This window comes from Apis cerana, linkage group LG12 (genome assembly GCF_029169275.1).
Source record: "Apis cerana isolate GH-2021 linkage group LG12, AcerK_1.0, whole genome shotgun sequence".
NCBI lineage: Eukaryota > Metazoa > Arthropoda > Insecta > Hymenoptera > Apidae > Apis > Apis cerana.
In genome coordinates, this window is record NC_083863.1 from 5070659 (window position 1) to 5094733 (window position 24075).

At 32.0% G+C, this 24075-nt stretch overlaps 2 protein-coding genes and 1 long non-coding RNA gene across 8 annotated transcripts in view; 1 reads left to right on the forward strand and 2 right to left on the reverse strand.

Moving 5' to 3' along the window:
• Positions 1-30: 30 nt before the first annotated feature.
• LOC107995536 (protein ST7 homolog) lies at positions 31-2518 on the reverse strand. Its single transcript, XM_017053114.3, has 2 exons — positions 1754-2518; positions 31-1662 (listed from the first exon to the last, which is right to left on the reverse strand). Exons 1-2 carry the CDS (start codon positions 2175-2177, stop codon positions 539-541), a joined length of 1548 nt encoding a protein of 515 aa, XP_016908603.1. The 5' UTR covers positions 2178-2518; the 3' UTR covers positions 31-538.
• Positions 2519-4558: 2040 nt separating this feature from the next.
• Positions 4559-21959, reverse strand: LOC133667034 (uncharacterized). 2 transcript variants are annotated; one of them, XR_009832130.1, is made up of 3 exons: positions 21517-21959; positions 14139-16177; positions 4559-14061 (listed from the first exon to the last, which is right to left on the reverse strand). It is a non-coding gene; the product is annotated as an uncharacterized LOC133667034 (long non-coding RNA). The 2 variants fall into 2 exon arrangements; XR_009832129.1 differs by lacking the exon at positions 21517-21959 and adding an exon at positions 17566-18797.
• LOC107995488 (mucin-5AC) overlaps positions 21960-24075 on the forward strand; it is a 266993-nt gene continuing 264877 nt past the window's right edge. For 3 of the 5 annotated variants that reach the window (XM_062082698.1, XM_062082697.1, XM_062082700.1), the window contains exon 1: positions 21960-23387. The gene's annotated coding sequence lies outside the window, so the exon portion shown is untranslated. The remainder of the gene's footprint in view (positions 23388-24075) is intronic. The other 2 variants (XM_062082699.1, XM_062082701.1) reach the window with 2 other exon arrangements.

Genomic DNA, 24075 nt, shown 5'->3' on the forward strand with positions numbered 1-24075 from the left:
TGAAAATAAGATCGAAGAAATACAAATTGATTCAAAGATATTCAAACTTTTATTAATTGTACATTACTACACACTGTTTTTAGCTATCGATATTAACTAAATAATTAATTCTATAAATACATAGATATTAAAAGATATCAGTCATAAGAAATTCGGGAAGTACAGATGTACTTAATTGATGTATGACAATGAAAGCATAAGTATCATAAATATCACAATGAGTTAAGATTACTAGATTGCGGATGTTTATGCTGGTATAATATATCAAAATATACATATACATATGTGCAAAATACAGGGTGAGAGATGCGATTAAAATTATAACGAAGTAATAATATATATATATACAGTTGAATGTGCATTGAATATGCAAAAAATATGCATATAAAATGCAAAATAAATATATTTTTTAAATCGTCTAATAAAATAACAAATTTTTGTTTATTCTATTTGTTATCCTATTATTCTATTTGTTTCTTATAAAGATATACGTTTATATAAACATTCGCAGTCTAATAATCAGAGATCTTAGACTGTTTTATATTCTAGAAAGCTGTTGTAATAAATTAGAAGGTAAAATTGCTTCTAATTTGTCTAAAATGTAATAAAATGGATGAGAAAACCAGGCAAGCATCGATCGTGCAACTACACCCATAGTATCAGGATATTGATGTGTCAAGAGAGCTAAGAGTGCTGTAAAGGAGCATAAACCCGCTGTAAACAAAATAAAAAACGGTAACTCCTTTTTAGGATAAACGCTAACATCGTGAAATGATGGTAGCAATTCACGATCTGCACATTCTGTGCAAGTTGGATATGGATAAAATAAATGTCCTCGTTCTAAAGGATAAGGCAACATTCTAAAAGTACCTTCCCATGTACAATGTAATAAATTAAGAGCACCCTCCATTTGCTTCCAATGAGCAAGATGAAAAAATGCATATGCAATTGCTTCTGAATCTCCTCTTTTTAATACATGTTCTGGAGGTAAAATTAATGGTTTCATTTCTAATAAATATTTAGGTACATGAGGATTAAATTCAACTGCTCTATGAATGGCTTCAACTGCAATCATTTCTGGAGTAGTTAAACCTCTTTTGCTAGCAATATCTGTTGAAAATTTATCAGCAACAACTCGCGCTTTCAATAATGCAGCTGTATAACAAATAGTTGCAGATTTTGGTAAACTAATATCATCATATTTTGCTAATACTGCTTGAACATCTGCATATGCTTGCATTTCTAATAAAGCTTCAATTAAATTTTCATGAATGTTTAGCACATTCATAATTGGTGGAACTTCCTTTGTCAAATCTCTAAACATTTTTACTGCTTCTTTTAATTTGCCCAATTTTCTTGCACACATAGCTAATCTTCGTTTAACATATATTAATACATTTGTATCTCTTCTGTGTATTGCTTCTGCAATGGCTCCTTGATGTTGAGTACTTTGAGATTTTCTATAATTATTTTCTGCTACTTTTAAGGCTTGTTTTAAAATTTTTTCTGCTTCTATAATAGTAGTAGCTTCTTCTTCGGCAAGTAAAATATATGCAGGTGCACAATCAGGATTACGTTCAAGAGCACTATGTGCAGCTTTTATTCGAACTACAGGATTACGTTCTCTCCATGCAGTTTGCATGATTTCATATTCAGCCTTACCTATTAAAAGTAAATTATTTAATTTACTATTATTATTTAATTAATATTTAATTTTTCAAAACTTTTAATATTTTTTTTATATAAGATTTACCTGTGTCACCTTCACAGGTAAAAAATGTTTGGTGATCTTGAGCAGATAAGTTCATATCATAATATGTTAATGGCTCTTTATTTGTAGCCCAATAAAATCTTTGATATTCTGCTCCTCTAAATAAATTTATTGGATTCCGCCAAACTTTACATTCTGGAACATTTTGTTGATTTGAATTTGAACCATTTAAACTTGAATTATTTCCATCTGATCCACTGTCACCTCCACCAATCCATGGTGAAATATGATTTAAAGATACTTGTTCAATAAAAGATGTACCATATTTTCTAAAATACCACCATTCAAAAATAAGAATCAATCCAGAAATTAAGGATGACGTTCCAGTGAGTGCAACATAAAATTTTGGGGTTAAGGTGCTCAAAAACATTGTTGAATCCCACATGCTTGTGAATAATAGGGCCATTTATAATATAACACCAAATATATTATTTTTGGATTGTTCCTAATTGCACTATTATAATACTGCTGTATGAACAATTTTAATTAATAAACATTGCATCACTGTTAACTTTTTAACTACATTCTTTTTACTATATTCATATATTACTCAAAAAATATTATTTGTTTTATTTTATTTTAATTAATAAGATTAAAAGAAAATAATCTTAACGTTTACACATGTTTTTTTCAAATTTAAATATGTTTTCATCGTAACGTTAAATGTAGTTTAGCATTTATTTTGCCTGAAGTTGCTGAAAACAGAATCCTATTTGCAACGAGATTCTTCGAGATTTCCAGCACTTATTGTATGTTGCGATTCTTTCTAAAAATTCTTTAAATTTTATATTTTTTAGAAACGAATAAATAAAATACAAGCAATATTTTATTAAACTAAATAACTTATTATTATTTTATTTTTATTTGATAATAATGAATAACAATGAAGTATATTAAAATAAACATTAAAAAATGTTATATGCATATACATATATATATATATATAAATTATAATATTATATGTACAAATATACAATATTTTATATACATAAATGAAAGATAACAGAATAGATGGAATACAAAACAAATCTATTATTTTATGAGACTTTGTATTTGTATTATGAGCACAAAAAATCAAAATATTTGTATATATGATTTTTAAAATGTTATTCAATTAATTAAATTATAAAAATTAATTAACTAAATAAAAATTTTAGAAATAATTAATTTTTTTTTAAAATATTCTTTTATATATATTTTTATACATTATTAATTGCATTTATAAATCTTTTGACTAATATGGATAATAGTAGATGGATTTATGTACGTATTAAATTATTCATGAATTAAAAATTGCTCATATTTTTTATTATAACAAAATGAAAACAATATCGAATTATCAGATTTTTTTTATGAAAATGGATTTAAATACAGATTTATTAAGATTAAATTTATTTATATGTATTGCTAAAATTGTAAATATTGATATTTATGCAATATAAATAAAATATCGACGATATCATGAAAAAAAATGATAAAATTAATCAGCTATTGGAGCTGTCTTTTAATTATATAAATTTTGCAAAGCAAATATAGATAAAGATAAAAAATAATAAGAGAAGGATAGAGATAGTTTAAAAATTGTGACATCAACGCCATCTCCTGAGTGGCGCAAATGAAACATATAAAGAAAGGATAGCAAATAAAAGAAAAGGACAGATAAGATAGGAATTGTCAGGTAGCATCATCTCTTGAGTAAAATATTTCTTTAAAAGTAAGATAAGATAGAGTAAGAATTCAAATTGAACGCCATCTATAAAGCGTCAATTTTTTTTCTGAAAATAATCAAGAGATGGCGCTATCGGTCAATTCCTCTGTCTTTCTCTTTTCATTTACTATCCTTTCTTTATATGTTTCATTTGCGCCACTCAAGAGATGGCGCTGATGTCATAATTTTTAAACTATCTTTATCCTTCTCTTATTATTTCTTTTCCTTGTCTATATTTACTTGGCGCGTAAACATACAGAATATCAATTAAACAAACTTTTATCATTTCTATTTCAAAATTACAATATGTTTGAATCTTTAATGCAAAAAATTTTAGATATTTTCAAATGATATGTAATATATATTTTAACTAATACAATTAATTATTTAAAAATCTCTAAAAAACATATAATAATATACTGAGATTTTTATATTTAATCTATGTTTGCATAGCAATTTTTTATTCATAATAATAATGAAATTGATTTGCAAATGTAAAAATATTACAACTAATAATTTCAATTTATAAATTTTTTTTTCTTTTAATTAATTTACTAAATACATAATAACAATCAATGAATTTTAATTTGTTTAGAATCTATTCTATAATTCTTTGCGCTATTTATCTTGAGATGCCATCTATTTAAAAAAAAATTTAATTATATGATAAAGTTTAATTGATTAATCATTAAGTGAAAATTTATATTTACTAGATGGCATTATAAGTGGATGTATAAATTTTGATATGAAATTATAATTCAAATAATTAATGTAACATATTTTCAATTATATTATATAATAAATATAAAAATATAAATATATAATATATTTTATATAATAATATAAAAATATAATAAAAATATTCATATACTTGGAATATTATTTAATAGTTATTCAAACAATAGAAACTTAACTGAAATTAATTCAATATAATTAATCCAATAATTAAAATTTCATTTATTACTTCATGTATAAATCAAATTCTATTATTTTAAATTTTAAAATTTCACATATTGTGTTATTATGTTATTATTATTATTATTATAATATTAATTTTTTTTATTGAAGATATTCTCTTATGTTATCTTTTGCAATAAAATTTCTTTTATAAATTGTTTTAAAATACTGCTAATAAAATAAGTAATAAATTACGTATAATGTATTTAAGTGTACATGTGTATATCATTCCATTACAATAAAAGAAAGCTTTCTGAAGCATCTGAAAGTAACAACTAACGGAGAAAGAAGTGAATAGAAGTTTACGACAGTTTTGATTGATCGCTCATCCAAGTGCTATTTATGTTACTCATATGACACTTTACTGATATTTGCATGAAAATAATACGCGTACTTACGAATAATGCGTAGAACACGTTCATTAAAAGTTTGTTACCTTGTTATTCCGACGAAAACTGTCACCTCGTACGTCTGAAATGCGATTCTGGAGAAATATATGTGAATGTATCTAGATACGGGTAAACACGTTTATATACAAAGAGATATACATCGCGCATTGCACGATTCAAAGCCTCGTCTTTAATTATAAGAAATATAAGACGATTTTTCATATTAAATTATATATTATATAATATAAATTGTTTGTATTTTTATTTTTAACAATAGAAACAAATATATAATACATATATTCTCATTATTTACGTAATAATTTAAAATAAGTATCTTATCTTATATTTATAAATATATTAAATTGAATTTATTACTTAAAAAATAATATACTTTAAATATATCCAATCATACCTTAAAATTAATAAATTATGTTTAAATATTTTTCGTAAATGTGTCATTTTAATATTTTTTTTATAATATATTTTTTTTATTGTGCATAAAAGATCATTTATAGATTTTGATTACGTATATATCGTTCGTATATCCAGAAATTCTTATAATCATATAGAGGTACAAATGTAACGTGCGATTAGTAAATGCAGGCATAACAGATATGTCTAACACGTACGAATAGGCATACGTACACAAGCAGGTTAAAACATGTACAGAAACCTGCATGGAGAACACGATTATATGCTTATGACAGACAATTAGATGCTACATAGCGACGCGGGTAATATCGATTTGCATATCTACGCGAACACGTGCGTTTACCAATGGTGGGAACAAAGTATGCTCGTGATTCTCCCAGAATACGAATGAAGCATAATCGAAAGAAAAAATGCGATTCACTTCGAAAGTAAATCGATGAACAAATAAATAATTTTAAATTAAAATGAAACCAATAAATCTCGTGTAAAATAATAACTGTATATATATATGTATATACCTTTTGAATAAGAAATGAGTTTCTCATCAAATAGATTCTTTAAATAAAATTATAATTTCGAAAGAAAAATCCAAGAATAAATATCCTTTTATAAATAAATAAATCTTTTGTCTGAATTATCATTTAATGTTAAAGTATATGAATTACATTCGTCACATAATAAATAATAAAAATTCGACCACTATATTGGTTAATCTAAATAAATTTATTAAATGTGAGTAATTCGTAAACACATCGATGTTAACTATATGTACTTTCATCTATCGAAACGACACATAAATAGACGGAACGCACTACGATATCGATTCGAAATGATCGACGATATTTATTCTCGAATTCCGTACGCGTCAATTTAGCAGCTTTTTCGTACGAGAGCGTGTCGACGTTGCGAGGTTAGTGGAACGGCGACGGTATAAATCGGGCGCTCGTTAAAACGTGACTTACGGCACTTTCACGACCGACCGAAGTTACTAGCGTGCTTGCAGCATTCTCACTATCCCCACTTCTTTTGATTCACACTCTATCCACTAACTCCTCGTTCCCTCTGCTGACAGCTTCTCATAGCTCGGTTTTCTTTGGTGCGTTAGCGATAAAGTCGCGAGAGCGATGCAAGTGCTAGCGACACCTTGTTAAAAGAATCTTACTGTAAATTCCATTTTCTTTCTTTTTATATACTATTTATATATATATATATATATATATGTCAAAATATAAATACAAGAAATTGATTTTTATTCATCTTCATTTTTGGAGTACAATGGAATCTTTATTGATCAAATATGTTATCTGAACTATACATTTTCTATTATCTATCTTATTATTTTATTTATTATCTTTATGCATAATAAAAGATGCTTTTCCTTATCACAGCAATGGAAATAGAATTTAATTTAGAATTGATGCTGGATACGTTTATGAAATGGATATATATATACACGTATACAATACATCGAAACTTCTATTTACGTGTTAATTATTGAAACGAAATTAGAAATACTTAAGAAATTAGAAAGCGATGAGAACATTACAAATTTGGCAATAGTACTTATATAATATTTGGAAATCCACAATTGGCATTAAAACGCAAAAGAATAAAATTGAAAATTATTTGCACATTTCTTTATATATTAAAAAATTTGTGCGATTTGATAGCTTTTTAAAATAACGAACGAATCTTTATCTTTCTTAATTTTTATAATAAAAACCATTTTTTCTTAATTTTGTTGTAAATAATAATTTATTATTGTAACATTATTTTTCTCAAAATATAGTTCTGCTGTAATAGAGTAATTATTGAATTAGTTACAAAATATAATAAATTTTGATGTTTTCGTTTACATTTTATTTTGAAATAAGAAATGGAATCGGTATTTTAGTGTCAAGTTCTTCTCTTTCACACGAAAAAAGTTATATATCATAGGCATTTATGAGGATTCATCCGATAGTCTTGGACAACCGATAGTCTCGTCTTAAATGAGCCGGCGCAATATTCCATTATGTAAGACAACGATAGAACTCTCGATGGTCGAGAGCCCGATGATCCCAGGTTTCTCTATTAATAGACTGACCTTCCTTTGCGCTCTTCAAGTAGGTGTTAGTAAGATATCGTGCGCTGCGTCCGCGATGAGATTCGTTTCCTTTTCAGAAATAGTCAGTTGAATGACGAAAAAGGGTTGAAGAATTCTTTATTATATAAATTATTGGAATAAAAGAGATATATATATATATAAGAAATACTAATCAATCTTGTTCGAAAAAGTTTAATTAAAAATTGGATTTTTAAACTTTCTCGTCGTCCATTTCACTGAAACACAAGAAGTTGAAAGTGAAACAGATTCGTTCGTAGTCACACTTCCGAGCGCTCAATATTGATTATCAATTTATTTTTCTAATATTATCGTAACTCATGGAAACATTAGCAAATTATGATAACATTTTCTTATAAATAATATTATGAATAATACTTATAATACAAAAATTAAAACGTTTACAATTAAAATTGTATCTATCAATCTAGAGTTATGCTACTTTTGATTGTGAACGATTAATTTCTTTTTAAATTAATTAGTTTATGTAATTTAAAATACAAAATGATTATTATTTATACGTTGCTCCGTGCCAATTGTTATCTGTTCCGTCAATGTTCTTTACGTTTCTTACATTCTTACATTAAAATAATTATCATTGAACAGTTGTGTACAAAAAAAGAATTGTACAAACTAAAATCATTAAAAGAAGAGAAAAAGCAAATGGTACATTCGAACGACAAACGAAAGAGATCCGATTTCGATGGATCTCGGCGCGAACATGTCGTTTGTCGTTTCTATTTGCCTCATGGATCTCCCCAGAGAGCGAAACACAATGCTCGAGAAGGAGGAAACATTGAGGATCGGCAAAGGGGGAGGAGAGCAAGCGATATAGTAATAGGAACTGGAACGAGAAGGGAAATTGTGTAATTTATTCAGCCGAGCAAGGGGCTAGCGTTAGTTCGGTGTGCACGCATAGGTGAATCGGTTGATGCAAGAGGGAGGGATGGCGCCAACGTTTTGTATCGTGGAGAGAAGTGTCCTTACGAAAATTGCGATGAAACAACGGAATCGAATGCAATCCTGATCGCTGAGTGATGATTTAGACGGGAAAATCTTGGAGGTTTTCAGATTTCTGACGATACCTTCTCTTCTCCGCTTGCATCATCGAAATGTATCGAGTCATCGTTGCAATATCTCGTTGATTAATATCGATATTGATTGTGTTGGGTCATGTATTGATGCGCACGTAGAACTATTCAGGTAAATAATTAAAAGAATCGACAGAGACATATGATGTACATTTTTTTTATGCAAGTATCTTTCAAGAAGTTGAGATTTTGCACTGAGAGAGATATCTATTATTAATAAGAATTCGAATATAGATTCAAAGATAAAATTAATGGATGAATATAACCACTGGTTTTCTTAAAAGTCATATTTTTTCCTTTTTTTCTTTTTAGGAATTGAGAAACTAATTTTCTCATTCTTTCTTTTCCTAATTGCTTATAAATTGGAATATTCAATAATGCGTATAATTCTTCATATCTCAAAGTATTCCCTTCTTCGTAGAATCGAAACACATATAATTCCACTCGTATAATAAATTCTTATAAAACTTATATCGAGATTTATATAATGAAATAAAAGCAATATGTTCGTTGATATAAAATATGAAACGTATTTTTAATATTAATTTTAAAAGCTTTCATTAACTTTGTAGAAAAAATACTTTGAATTACTAAATTCTTTAGAATGGAAAATTCTCCATGTGCAAAGAACAATCGAAGAGTTCATATCAAAAACCTAGCCAATTTTCCTCTTTTTCCGCAGGAGCAGAAAAATATATAAAATCTTCAATCTTCTTCAATAGATTTAAAATTTGTTCAATAAAATGCGCTATTAGAATTATAAAAAATTGAAAATCTTGGTGCAGAAATCAAGCCTATCTTTTTAAAGATCGCATTAATTAATAAATGTACTTATTTTATTATAATTTTCAATTCTCTACTCTAAATGATTATCGATATAAAAGAAGAATCACCTATAATCCAAGAGACTCGATTCTATTCAATTTCTCACATTCGAGATCCGTACTTACCCAATTTTCGTGCCTTCAAGATCCTCAATTATATCTAATCGAGTCACTAATAAACAAACTCCCGCGATAAACAACTGATCGAAATTGAACTCACATTTATTCACCAAACTTTTCAAACCTCGTTCCTTCTTAACATCAAAAATCCCTGTGTTCCCTGCGTGACGAGAAGTATGGCGAAAGCTCGTGTCCGTGAACGATGCGAGGGATCTCGTCGGCGTTAATCTACGATAGTAGCGGCGTCCCTCCTCTTTGTCATCGGTGCGTCCTCCTGGTGCAAACGATATCCGCTTAAGAATCGAGTTACGAGACCGCAAGTAGCGAGACGAGTACCACTTCTGAAACAAAGTATCCGGGGAACCCTTCTGTGTCTCTCGTTGTCCCTCCTCCTTTTTCGCCTTGCTCTTTCTCCAGACGTGGTACAGTCGATCGGTCGGTCGGTCGGTCACTGAACCGCCCGCGCCGCCTTGTAACTCCACGCCATTCCATCCCATCCTGCCCCGCGGATCGAGCCTCGGTACCGTTACAATCTTGTCCCAGTCTACCTGAAAACTAATTCGACGACGCGAACGGACCAACGCCACGTCGTTCACGCCCGCGGACATACCGAAAGAAAAAGAATTTATCTATGCTGTTACACGCCAGACAACCTTGAAATTACGGCGAAGAAAGTAGCCTCGGCGTTTCACGCTTCATTCTCGGCGAAGAGAAGGAAAAAAACGCGTTCCTTTCTGTGGAATTGTACCGATAATGAAAAGATTCCTTCTTTTCTTCTCTTTTTTTGCCATTTGATACGTAAACTGAAAAGTTTAATTCAACGAGTCTTGTTAATTACATCGAATGCGAATTATGTTGAATCTTGGTAATTTGAAGTTAATTAAAGGGAAAAGGTATATAGAGCTTTCGAATTATCGAAATTTTCGAGCGAAAGGGATATTTACGAAAAGTAAATCTTAAATAATAATAACTCTTGAGAGTAACTTGCGTTGTGTTTTATAGAAATATTTTCTATAAATTCGAATTAAAGTGAGTTTTTATTTTCGTAACGAAACGAAAAGAGAATGAATGAAACTGTATAAACAGTGTTGTAGAAATATTCCAATTATCGAGATTCGATTGTATTATGTTTGTTAGAGAAATAAGAAATAAATAAAAAATAGAGAATTGCGTTAAATTGTTTGAGAAGAAACACGGTTGGGAAGAACCGTTCGGTACATTTGAGAACGTGATCGCCTGAAACTGTAACTGGAAGGAAATAGCCACGGTAATCAGCGCTCCAATTACAAATTCGTTTCTCGATTCTGGAATTAAATTTCGTTCGTTCGTTGCCGTTGCGTTCGTAATTATGCGTCGAAAGTTCCGTGTAAACTTTCTTCCTCACATCCTTCTCCCTCTTTTTGTTTCCTCTAGTCAACTTCTTATTAACTGGCCTGGTTAGTTCGGTCTTACTCGTGGCGGATACAAAGTTTGCCGAGTCTAACGAGGAAATCTCTTGAAAATTCTAATCTGGGGAAAATTACGCGATCACGTTAAGATACGTTTTATTCCTTAGATAATAAAATGCGACGGAGATACACGTATTATAATTTACAAATCATTAAGAGCATATGTCGTAAAGGAAGAATCGGCGGGAAAATTTGAAATTTTACAAATCTGGCTCGTGATATAAATTGCGAGATTTTCAAGATGGTCATCAATTATAATTCTTATCCGTTTAATCGGTACGAAACTTATTCAAGATTCGAGTATCCAAATAAATCCGAATAGATGGTACTTGAATGCTTATTTAATTTAGATTCGAATATTCGAATGCTTATTCAATTTAGATCCGAATGCTCGATGAGCTCTTACCATCCAAATATCCGATAGCTGATGACCCATAAACTGGATAATCGAGAGCCGGATAATCAAGATCCCGATTAATGGAGGTTCCACTGTATTAACAAATTTACTTCGATTCAGTCTCCTTAATTTGAATTAAAAAAAAACAATAGAAAGAAATGTTTCATTTCGGTTTTCAAAAGAAAATTGAAATTTAATTTACGAATACTTGGATGTGCAGATTCGAATATCGGATATCGATTATAAGAATTCAAGAATAATAAAAAATATCCATTGCTTGTATATATCCTCAAATAAAGTTATCAATATAACAGCAAGGTGATACCTTAAGGCGATAACATTAATCGACACAGGTTTCGAACGTTGTCTTCGTATCCCAAGGACATGGAGCAGTGGAAAAATGAAAAAAAAGATCTTTGAAGAAGGAAGGGGTGGCAAACACGAAGGAGGGATAGGGGATGGACATTGGTGGTGGGTGGTTGGTGGTAGTGGTGGTGGTGCTGATGGCGGTAGTGTGGGCGTCGGCAGAGCAAGGGGTGGAAAATGGGCTACGGAGGGTTGTACGAGGCAAGTAGGAAGAGGGGGATGGACGCGGTCACCATGGCAACCATGGCTGGGTTTCAGGGCCCCGGCCGATGGTTTGGGTAATGTTCCGCGCCTTGGAATGGATTTCTCTCGCTTCGCTACCAAATGGGGTTAGTCAATGCTAAGCACACGCTTGTTCTTTCTTTTCTCCCTGTTTCTATTTCCTCTCCTTTATTAGTTCCTCCACTACAATTCCCTCCTTTTCAACTATGCATGTTTTCAACGCGCCTGAAACAATCATTGTTAATCAAATCGGATTTCGATCTCCTCCACTATACGTTAGGTTAATTATACGATCGAATCAATCATATCGTTTGGATTATACATTTCTCGAATCACGGGTGAAAATGTTAACGAAACGGTAATTAGGAAAATCGTGCGAAGGATCGGATAATTTATCGCATTCGTTGATAAATTATTTATGGATTTCTCGGTAAAAGATCGAGATTACTAACGATAAAACTCGGTGAGAGTCGTTGATTAATTCTCACGGGGCCGATCTAAAGATCCTTTTGATTCGACAACGACAAAAATAGCGTTAGATCCCGATTAACCACTCCGTTGAACGGGTTGGAAAGCCGAGTAAAGATCCGTGAACGTAGAAATATGACGGTCTGTTTATTTTTCCGTGAGTTCGAGCCCTTTCAAACGGATGATCGTTGTTCGCGTTCTGTCGCCTCTCTGTTAAGCTTCTTCGTGTTAAAAGAAATATACAACTTCCCGTAATTATTTAACCAACAATCTGTTTTTTCCCTCTTTTCCTTTTTCTTTTCCCTTCTTTTTTTCTTCCTTCGTTTTTGTTCAAGAAACGGAGGAGAGCGGTGGCGAGAAACTGGTTGCAATTATTATTTACAGAGAGATCGTTACGGGCAACAATGTTGAAAAGTTTCCGCCAAGTTTCTTCTCGCCCGTTTCACGGGAAACCACGTAAGTTTCCATCGTGGAACAGTTTTATAAAAATCTATCTCCACACGCTTTATTGGATAATTACTCTTAGGTAATAACAATAACAAGGTGCTTAAGTATAGGTCATTGAGGCCGTAGCCGGGAAAGGGTTGCATTGTTAATTCCGTGTAGAGGATTGCGGCAGCACGTTTCAACGGCATAACGAAATCAGCCCGCGGTGTAGTGTGGCTGATATACCGGCGTAGTCATGTACTTGATGGGCTTTCCGCTAACGAGAGTTAATTGCAGCATAAATATGCCTGTTATGAACGGGTGAAATGATTACGATAAACTAGAGAGTTGTACGGAACGAAGGAAACACACGTAAAATTACGAGGGCAAATAATGAACGTACAACGAATCGATCCCGGTTCGAGAATCTATAAGGCAGCAAAACAAAATTTGTTTGTTTTCCCATTGAATTTACCGATTATTCGTTGTACAAAACATTGGAATCATTTCTTCCCTTTTATAAATTTTCATATTAACTTATGAAATTATGTGTATTCACTTGAGATTAAAAACTCTCGCGATAGGATGAGAACTTTCATTCTCGATATCCACCAGTGAAGAATAGAAAACTTAGATACCTTTTTTTTTTTGTAAAAATATATTTGAAAGTACTTTCGAGAATTATAACGAGAGTTCAAGAGCAATTCTGAGCACATTACGTACTAACGAGAATTGTTATATAAATAATTTTATTTAATTCGATAGATTTTTTAAAGAATCTTAATCTATGACAACGAAACTCTAATCTATTCTTTTCATCACCTTGGATCGATTCGAAATGAAAGTTTCGGCAAGAAATTTACATATAAGACGGATAACACGTAAACTATCTCTATGTTTCCGTTTTGCTTTCGATAAATCGATTCTTTCTTTTTCAATCAATATTCTAGCGTTACTATGTTTCGTGAGAGATTTAAAAATCATTATTCACGGTACGTAGATACGTGGGTAACACATAACTTTACATTCATCGTGTATAGACTATCATGCAATTGATAAGTAAACGTGAAAGAAATACTCACACGCTTTGTAGGCCGTTTGACCTGAATATCTATAACCCGTTTCTGCCTTATGGTCATATGCTTTTCTTCTCTTTTTTTTAATAATTCTTATACTTTTTCCGACATCGTTGTTTTTCTTCACCTTCTCGTATTGTATATACGACACTTTTTTTCTTCCGTAGACCATGAACACGAGGCTCTTCTAAGTACTTTATGTAAATAATAGGGCTCATTACATCGTATGAAGCATTATCATCAGTTTTAGTACGTACGAGTACTAAAAATCACTCAGTTTTAGATTTATGCACACAATATAATAATTTTTCTTTTTAAAAAAGAACAGATAAAACATACCGATGTAATAATTAATTTTCTTTGAAGATTTTACTTTGAAAATTTAATAATTAAACACTTTTTGTTCATGTTGATGTTACAAATTTAATATTACAAGTAGTGATTAATTATAAATTGACCAGTCATTAAAAAACGATTTTTCATTTCTTCTCTTTAAGTACAGAATAAATATATAATAAAGTTTATATATATTTACACGTAAAAGAAACGTAATACAAACACAAGGTAAGAAATATTTTCTTCTTCAGAAAACTTTTCATAATAATAATAACGATTTGGTTAAATGGTAACATTTTACAGTTTTGTTTCTTTTTAACTACGATTGCATTGGTCTTTGATCATTTATCATTTGAAGTGATTATATTGTAAAAAAACGTATTTTCACTTTTGTTTCTACATTTATCAATTAGAATTGGATATTGATTTCATATTAAAGTTGAAATGAAATATTCTTCAAATTGAAATATTTACTTTTTTATTTTTATCTTTTTATCTTTGATTAGATATATTTTTAAACATTTTATAAGTCTTCTGGTTCAGACTTTTGCAAGACAAGTTGTAAGTATTCGACGCATGTTAGCTTCCTTCGTCGAGGCAAACATCGTTAAAGCGAGAACGAATGGGAAACAGAGATGTGGCGCATGGAAAGGCGAGTGTGCCAGAAAACAGTCAGGAATACCGGAGCAATCCATATTTTCTATTTCGATAAAGTCACGGTCGTGTTCATGGTTCAAGGCCACGTATATGGCCTCCACGATTCAATCTGATCTGCTCCCTCGATTGCAATCACGATCAGAGTGTCAAGTTTAGACATGACTTGACCTGCCTTGACCAAGACTTGCTCGTCTCGCAGATTTGATGACGTGTTACAATCTCTTCTTTTTCTCATTCCTATTTCAAGTTTTTATGTCACTGTGATGCAATATCTTTTGCTTGAAATATTACGCTTGCATATTTTTTTGACCATATTTCTTGTTCTTTATTATGATTTTAATAAATATTATTATTTATTAGTATTATATATTTAGAATTGTTTATATTGAATCTTATAGATCAGAGTGAAATCATTTCCATTGCATTGTCTCTTTTAGTTAAAATATTATAATAGTTAATATTATCTAGTATTTTAACTTTTAAAAAAAATTAAACATCTTTATATGTTTCTTAGGAATGTAGAATTAGGTCTAATTTATTCTTTTATTTTATATGTATCAGATAGGATATTTTATTATATATAATTAATTTTATTAAATTTCGATTTGAAATGTCTTTTTTTTTTTTGATCCTATAAATTTGAGATTGTTTAGAGTTATCTTTATCATTATCTCGTAGATTCAGAATTATTTTTACTCAGTTTGTTTAACAGTAGATATAGCTTAGTGTGTCATAGAAAATTATATATTTTTAAGATTTTTGTATCTATCATATATGTATTTAGATATATATATTTTGGTGAAAACAGAAGTTTCTCAACAACTTTGACAGTCATATAAATCGAGGTCATCCAAAGGTTAAAATAATCCGAAATAACTAGTGATAATTTTCTCAATGCCTTACCATTCGTTCAAAAAGTAAACAAACACTTGCACGTACGTAAATTGCGATAAGTTATCGCTAAGCTTAAGAATTCTAGGATTTTGTCATTACCTTAATATGTTGCGGAATATCTGTATTTTTAAATTCTACAAAGATTCTTTCGTATACTTTTTTTTATCAATTATAAATCATAAAATAAATGTACGTGGAATTAAATATATTTTATATTATAATTAAAAGTAATAATTTAACATCTTTCACAAATAATAATGTAATTAAAAATGTGATAAATTAAGCACAAAATATAATCAAATTGATTATTTATTCCTTTCTCCATTACAAAGTAAATGTATTACCTGTATCGTTTGCAAGCTATGTAATTAAGATCGTATGACGTGTTCAGAAAGATGGGAGAGTGTGTGCGTTTCCTCTTACCCAACGCACTGACCTACCCTTGCTTGATCCTTGGAGTTGTTTCGAGACCCATGACGGCATTTCATTACCTATAAAATTTCCATTTAAGAAACGATCTGATAAGGGAATTCCGAAAATTTTTACGATTTATGATTCCCGAATTGTTATTTCTGTCTGCGATCTATCCACATTACGAGTCACGGTAACAATTTCGCCAAATTTATCGAATTAAGATTGTCTGGTGATTATTTGTCAAAGCCAGCCACTTTATTACTCTTCGTACGAAATTCTCGATTTAATCCCGATGTCATTTAACAACCTATTATATCAGTGGTCTTTCACCGCTGTAAAACGTTTATACCAACTCGAAACTACGTAATTTCAGCATGAAATGGAATACGAAATATGTACACGGGGAAGAATAGCCGAGCGAAAGAAACAAATTGGAATACACTGTTACGAAAGTTATTAGAGTTACACGTATATTTAGCACGGTTGAGTGCCGCAACCGTGGCCCTCGACGGTAGACGCGCACTGGCATTCAGCCACTATTCCCATGCACCGTCACTACACCAAACTATTATATATTATCCAATATATCCATCTATTTTATTGTTACCTTTCGATTAACGTATTTCTGTTAATTCAACAAAGAATCGTAGCTAAACATGACATTATTCTCTGAATCATATTAAATTTCGAATCAATTATAACTGAAGAGTGAATCACATGTGTTGATTTAGTGTTAAAATTATACGACGATTTAATAAAGTAGAAAATAAAGTGGACAATTGACGGACAAACTGTTAAGATTTTTTAATAATATCCAATATAATAAAAAAAATAATTTTTCCAAATAATTTCATCTAATTAATTGATACTATTATATGCTTTAATTGAATTACGAATTTATCCGGAATATATAGATTTTTTTATAGAAAATCGATACGTAATTTCATATTTATTATAATAATACTTTATATTTTATTTTAATTTGAATTTTTCTGTTTCAATTACTCCAATGATTTCCTATATTTTACACAGATTTTGTGTGATCACTATTCATAGTCACGATACTTTATTTAATCATTCGTTTCCTTTGTTGTATTATAATCTTTTGTACAACGGTATTCATTCCAAGATTCGTTATTATTATTTCCGTTTGTTATAGATCAGTTCCTTATATGTTTTTAATTTAAAAATAGTTGCTCAATTAATTTCTTCTCACCTGATTGAATTATCCTATCATAAAGCTTAAATAGACCAATCTGAATATTCAACAAATTTCCAATTAACTTCAATTCTTTCAATTTCCATTATGTTTATTCCATTATGTTATTTCCAAATGTTTTAAATTAATATATTATGAAGAAAAATATATTTACATATCATAAAAATAAAATTATAAACAAAATATTCTTACACAGAATTCTTGAATTCAAATAGAAAACACGAAATCGTATCACACTTGACTTACTTCGATTTACCGTGATACTGTTTCTTCGTAAAACGCTATGCCTTCGAGAACGAATCCGGATCAAATCGAATGGAATATATATAATCCCGTTAAAGTGGCAATGTACAAGGAATAAAAAGATCGAACGACGTACTTAACGAGCAAGAGAAAATTCGAAATGCGATCCGTTCGATGGTTCGCAGAGTCGCGAAGTTCGAAGGCTGAGAGCGCGCACTCGCATGGTTCTATGGGAATGCCGGTTAATCCGATGGCTTGGCAACAACGCGTACGATACAGCGCGGCACGTCAGGCAACGTTGCAATCGTCTAATGCACGGCACTGGCGTGTGCACGCGTGGATCGTTGTTGGCTGCATATACGCGTGTGCGTATAAACGTGGCTGACGTCGAGAAATCGAAAGAGCGACCGAGCCGAACGAATGACGGAACGTCTCTGAACACGCGCCACGAGTATCCGGAGCTTTCTCGCGCGTGTTGCCTTGTGCGTTTACGAGGCACGCGCTCGCGAATCAAGTGCACTTTCAAGGCCGACGGCAGAAATTTCCTCTGACCTCATTTGAAAAACAGCCGGGGACACGTGTTTCCGCTCCGATCGGTCCCGTTTAAGAATACGTTTCCCTGATCGTGTGCTAGTTTAACGGAAACGAAAATTGATAAATTATTTTCTTGAAATAGTTTCTTTCGATTGGTTGTAATGTAACGTTTAGTATAAAAATAGTAGATAATCTTTATACCGAGATGTTTAGAAATTTATATTTTTTTTAATTTAAAGATAAGCTAAATTTGTTCAGCTTTCTATGAATTCATTATATATACAATAAAATTTCAACATACAATAATATATGGTACATCTAATAATCCGATATGCATAATTCTAATCATAATCATGTTTTATGAACATTATTCTCTAATTACGATTTCTATTTCGTATGAATATATTTACATATTATTTGCATATGTGTATATTATATGCATTATTCTTTTTTGTTAATAAACTGCATTATTATGTTAATATTTATTATTACTTATTATTACTTATTATTATTACTTTTTGTATTAGAACTACAGTTTTATAACCCGCCATATTTGACAACATTGTACTGCCAAAGTCCCTAGGATGTCCGATTATCATTTTACTGTACAAATGTTTTTAATATAAATTCAATTCATATAAATGTTTTTTTATGAAAATTAATATTATTTCACATATATTAACAAGTTTTCAGTCGATCAAAGCAAATAAAGATATTTCAAAATATAAATTATAAATTGTCTATAATTTTAATATAATTTTAATTTTCATTTTTATTCATTTTTAGTTATTTTCTCAATTTTTTATAAAAATGGATTCACACAACTTTTATGATCCAATTGCTAATAAATCGAATATAATATTTTATTAGATAATAATCATTTTGGAATATTATGGAAATATGTATTCAGTTTAATGGAACGAAATAGTAAAGTGGATAAGATATTGAGAATGTAAGAAGCGTTGTACGGCATTGCGAGGATATGAAGAACATTCCATGCGGTACATGAAATATCTACGGTTAAGCTCCTACAAGGAATATATCTAATGCATGTCTAGTACATGATGCGGTTTTATTCGAGCCTTGCTCGAGATTCAATTGGAGAAAACGAGGAAAGCTCATAGCGGTGTACTCGGTGGGGAGAATGGGGGGCTTTCGAAACGCTTTGGGCACTTTCATGCATTGCGAAAGATTCAAACGGAGGCCGGAGGAGAATGATTTGGGTCGTGACCTAGATTTCGTATTCTCTGTTCGCTCTTTCTCCGTCTTTTCTTTGATTTTTCCCCCTTCTTCGACGTATGTCGCTTATTCGCGTTGCTACATCGTCGAACACCGTAATTGGCTTCGGTTGATCGCCGTTCTGTTCGGAGTTACCGATAACTTTACAACTTTGCCAAGTTCAACGTTCCGGTAGATATATCAGTATATAATGTAAGAATATTAACTTGCTAATTGTAATATGATGAAGACATAGGTTAAAGATGTAAATGCATCGTTAAGATAATTTTTCCAATATGCCTATTTTTATCTTTTCTTCTTTTATCTCATTATTTACAGCTTGGTCAAATAATCGATGTCTGCGGTGTTTTTCGCTTTATTTGCAAAACTAAGATGAACTCGTAAGCGTTTAAACTGAAATGACTCATTTGTAAGCGACATTATGTACATGGCGTATCCATCGATAATTTGCGCGTGAAATTTGCATTTTGCAAAATCATTTGCACATCTTTAGACAAACATTTCTCAAAATTAACGATTTCGTCTTTTTATAGGATCGAGGATGACACCACATTGACGACGAACGATCTCAGTGAGATTAATGCTGTGCACTCTCTATTGGTGGTTCTCTGTTTACTAGCTCGATGTCGGCAACTTGTTGGACACCGGTATAAGGTTGGATTCACATTGTTGTTCTCGAACAGTTCTCAAACTATGTTCGTTGGCAATGTGAACACTTTTGCAAGCAGAGAAACGTGCAGCGAATTAGTCAGTGAATGCTATTTAATGTTCGCAAATTCTTTGCATACACGCCTTAAGTTGCGACTAAACACGTATAAGGACTATTCAATGGTAAATTATAAAAAATTCACATATTCACATAAGTTCATATTTCGGATTTCCATGATAGCGGAAGAAAAATTGCACCTGCATGTAATTTATCAATCTCGACGCGATTATCACGCGCGAAAATAAGCGAAATACGATGAGATCGTATGTAAATTTGAATTCTGCATAATTCAAGGCATTGCATTTAGTAGTAGTACCAAGCTTTTTTTCTACAAAGATAAATATGATAAAATATGAACGTGGTAATGTTTTTAATTGCTCGTTATTGCATACAAGTGAACAACTTGTATACTGATGAAGCCGCAAAATGGTGTTAATTTTATTTGCCTGTTTTTAAAGAGAGACTTTTGATGATATTACACGAGAAGGTAACGCCATATATCTTCTGGATAGTTTCCAGAAGCAAGTAGGAGCCACCGTAAAGTAATGATCTCTTTTTTTGGAAAGTTTCCAATGTTTCTTGAATCGATAATTTTTATACTTCGCAATGTTCATATTTTACATATGAATATTTATGCGTAGACATGCATTGTGTTGCAATTAAAAAATTTTTGCAATATTGTGTTTACAATATTATATGATTTACGTTTATATATGCATATCTTTATTTTAAGAAAAAATAATTTTAAAAAATATTGATTATCAGAAGTTGTTGCATATTTTTTTTCAAATTTAGATAAACTTTATATAATATTTCGTAAAAAATGACATTTACTTCTACGAATAACCTACAAAATAGTTATCTATTTTTATTTAATTATATTGTTTATAGAAAAGTTTTGTTATATATAATTCTATAAAATTTAATTTGCTCTTTAATATAATAATACCAATATATGCTAATCTTTTATCAGTATTGTTATTTACTTCTCTTTTTTTGTTTATATCTACGTTTCTAATATATTTGTGTAATAACCTATCTCAGTCTTAAATCATTTATCGTATTATTTTGAAGCAAACGTGAGATATAAATGTGTAATCGATATAAAATTAGTATTTGCGAGCAAATTTTTTTGCAGATTTTCTTTATTTAATAATTTTTCATTGCAATTATCATAAGATTACATGTAACAATCATTATAATTCGTCAATTAGTGATCAATAATTTTGACAGGTAGAGGTTATGGTCTTAGAATATCATATGTAGGTATATATATGTATATTTAAAGTATTTAAAAAAAAATAATTATCTGAATTAATATTCTAAAAAACTTATTTTCATGAATAAATGATACATATAAAAATAATTAAATATTCAATAATTATATAGCATCGCACTCGTTTCCTCGGTCAATAATTAATTGTATCGCACAATCGATTACGCTTCGAGAATCGAAAGTGATGTTTACTTACCGATTATTCGTCGACATTGTCAGTGTTTTCTCAAATTGCGCTACTGCATACTATTCCACATCTATCGTATTCTTGTGCACGGTATTATCGTGGAGCACGCGGTCGTTCACGAATTCAGAATAACGAGTAAATTCCGATAAGTTACCGGTGTGTCGGAAACTTTGGTGAGACGCGGCGGGAGGGAGCGGTGAGGCACGACGTCGAGCTTGTTTGAGAGGGGAAAGAGCGGGAACGCGAGACCAAACGTGCGGACTAGAGAGGAGAGGCGCGGCGAGGAAGGAGGGCCGTGAGTTTGTGAGAGGGAAGAGCAAGAGGCAAGAGGGTGGCGGCTGTGAAGCTACGACGAGGAGTGATGGGCGGCGGGAGGGATTCGGTATAGGAGGGATAGGGAGGGAGGGAGGGAAGGAGCGCGCTATCGGCGAGCGCCTCGGTTCGGCCGAGTCGGCCGACGTCGGCCTCGATCAGCCGCTCGGCGCTCAGTTCGAGTCGGACCTCCGTCGTAGTCGGATTGTGTCGTTCTGCCGCGCTGTCTCTCTCTCTTTCTCTCTTTCTCCTTCTCTTTTTCTCTCATTCCCTCCCGTGGGCACGCGCGCGCGCGCCACTGTGTGTATGTGTGTCCCTCGTTCTCCCTCTGTGTCCCCCTTTTCCCCCGCAACGACAACGAGTTCCGCCCAGTGAAAAAGAGTCGAGCTTTCCTGCAAACAAGACGCGTCCTCGACGGCAGTTGTTTGTTTTCTGGTTTCGTGGTGTCGCGGTGACACAAACAGCGAAGTCGAAGAAGCGAGGGACCGCGCGTGCGGAGGAGAGGAGAGACAACGAGCCGCGTGTACCGTGCCACCCGTGTGAGTCTCGACGTTGTCGTTGTCGTCGTCATCGTTGTTGGTGCGAAGAGTTTCAGTCAACGGAAGGAGAAGTAGGTTAGCACACGGTGCCTTTCGCGTCCGCGGTAAAATATACCTGGTTCTCCGACTACTCTCTATACCTTTTACACGAAGCCGCGTAGTGTGTACCATCCTGATGTGGTGACGTTTAACCAACGCGCACTTCTTTTACGTAACGAAAGCGCGTTAGAACGTGCGCGTGCGCTCTATACGTAATCCGTCTTCGGTTTCTGTCCTTCTCGTTTGTCGGTTGCAAGCGAGAATCTTCGATCATCGGTAGTCGCGTTCTCGTGTGTGCTCGTGTTCCATCGGATCGGCCGATCGGTCATTTTCGTCTCGTTAGCAGTGCCTCTGTATGAATTTCGTGCCGCATTGCTTTCCCGTCTTTCATGCGCGATACATCAATTTCGGAGTGTGATTCGCGCGATTTTCGCGCTTTCGACGCAGTTTGTTTCGATAATACCAAACGACTCGATTCGATACGATTCGATTCGTTGCGAGAGTCGATTTCTTTCGACTTGACCAAGTTCACGGAGCAAAACGCGCGCCTGTTCCGCGAACATGTCAGTTCTCTTTCAACTATCTTAGCAGTGTGATCGAAAATAACGTTCGTGCTTTTACAGTAAGGAGTTTTCTTCGTTCGGATACGTAACCAGGCGATTATATACGTACGCACAAACATTGGAAATCGGTGCTATTCAACCAGCAATTTCTGCATCGAGTACTCTTCATTGATTCAATTTCGTATTGTTATGTGGTGTTTCGTGAGGTGTGTTTGTTCAAACCTCCAAGTGGTGCGACTGTTTTAAGTGTGATTTAAATCAGTGATTTGAAAGAAAAGCCGATTATTTGGCAAATAAAAGAAAAAGAAAAGCATAAAGTGAAAGTTTTATCAGTGCAGTATTACGCTATTCTTTGTGGATTATTGGATATACTATACACTACTCTGCGACTTGCCGACGGAGCGCAACATTGCGACTCACAATTTATGTAAGTACTAAAATATTATATTAAATATTAGTTTCGTGATTACAATCGATATGTGCCCCGATCCTGTCAATATCGCGAATGGTATCTGCTTCATTCAATAATTATTTCATTATTTTTTCTCATTATTCTCGATTTATTTTATTTAGTTTATTTCAATTCATTTTCATACGAAAATTTCGATAATTTGTCGATATCCAAAATTCATAGTAATGTAATTACAAATCAAAAGAACTCTCGGATAACTGCATAATCGATAAACTCGCGTTTCGTTCGTGTTTCATCGCGATATAAATCTTCGAAAAACATCGAGCATACATTTGAAGTTAGCGTTAAAACGTTTTTTTTTACGTTTTGGTAACGTTCGATCGATTCAAAATCGATGTTAACCGTTTATAGGATATAATATATATAGGATCAATATCTCGGATAATAATTATGAAATTAAGCATCTGTTTTGAAGTGTAGATAGATTAAATTGGTTTCAACGCAATTCTTGGCAGATATTATATTTCAAATCTTGAATATTTGGCGACTGTTAGAAATTCCACGCCGATGACTTTTCTTTCGTGAGTTCTGATAAAGTAATTGTTTGCAAACAAATTTTCCTCAAGTATTTTGGCAGGTTATTGTTTCGAAGAATTTCAATCTTGTTTTGTTTTTTTTTAGACTTCAATTGATGATGTCTTTA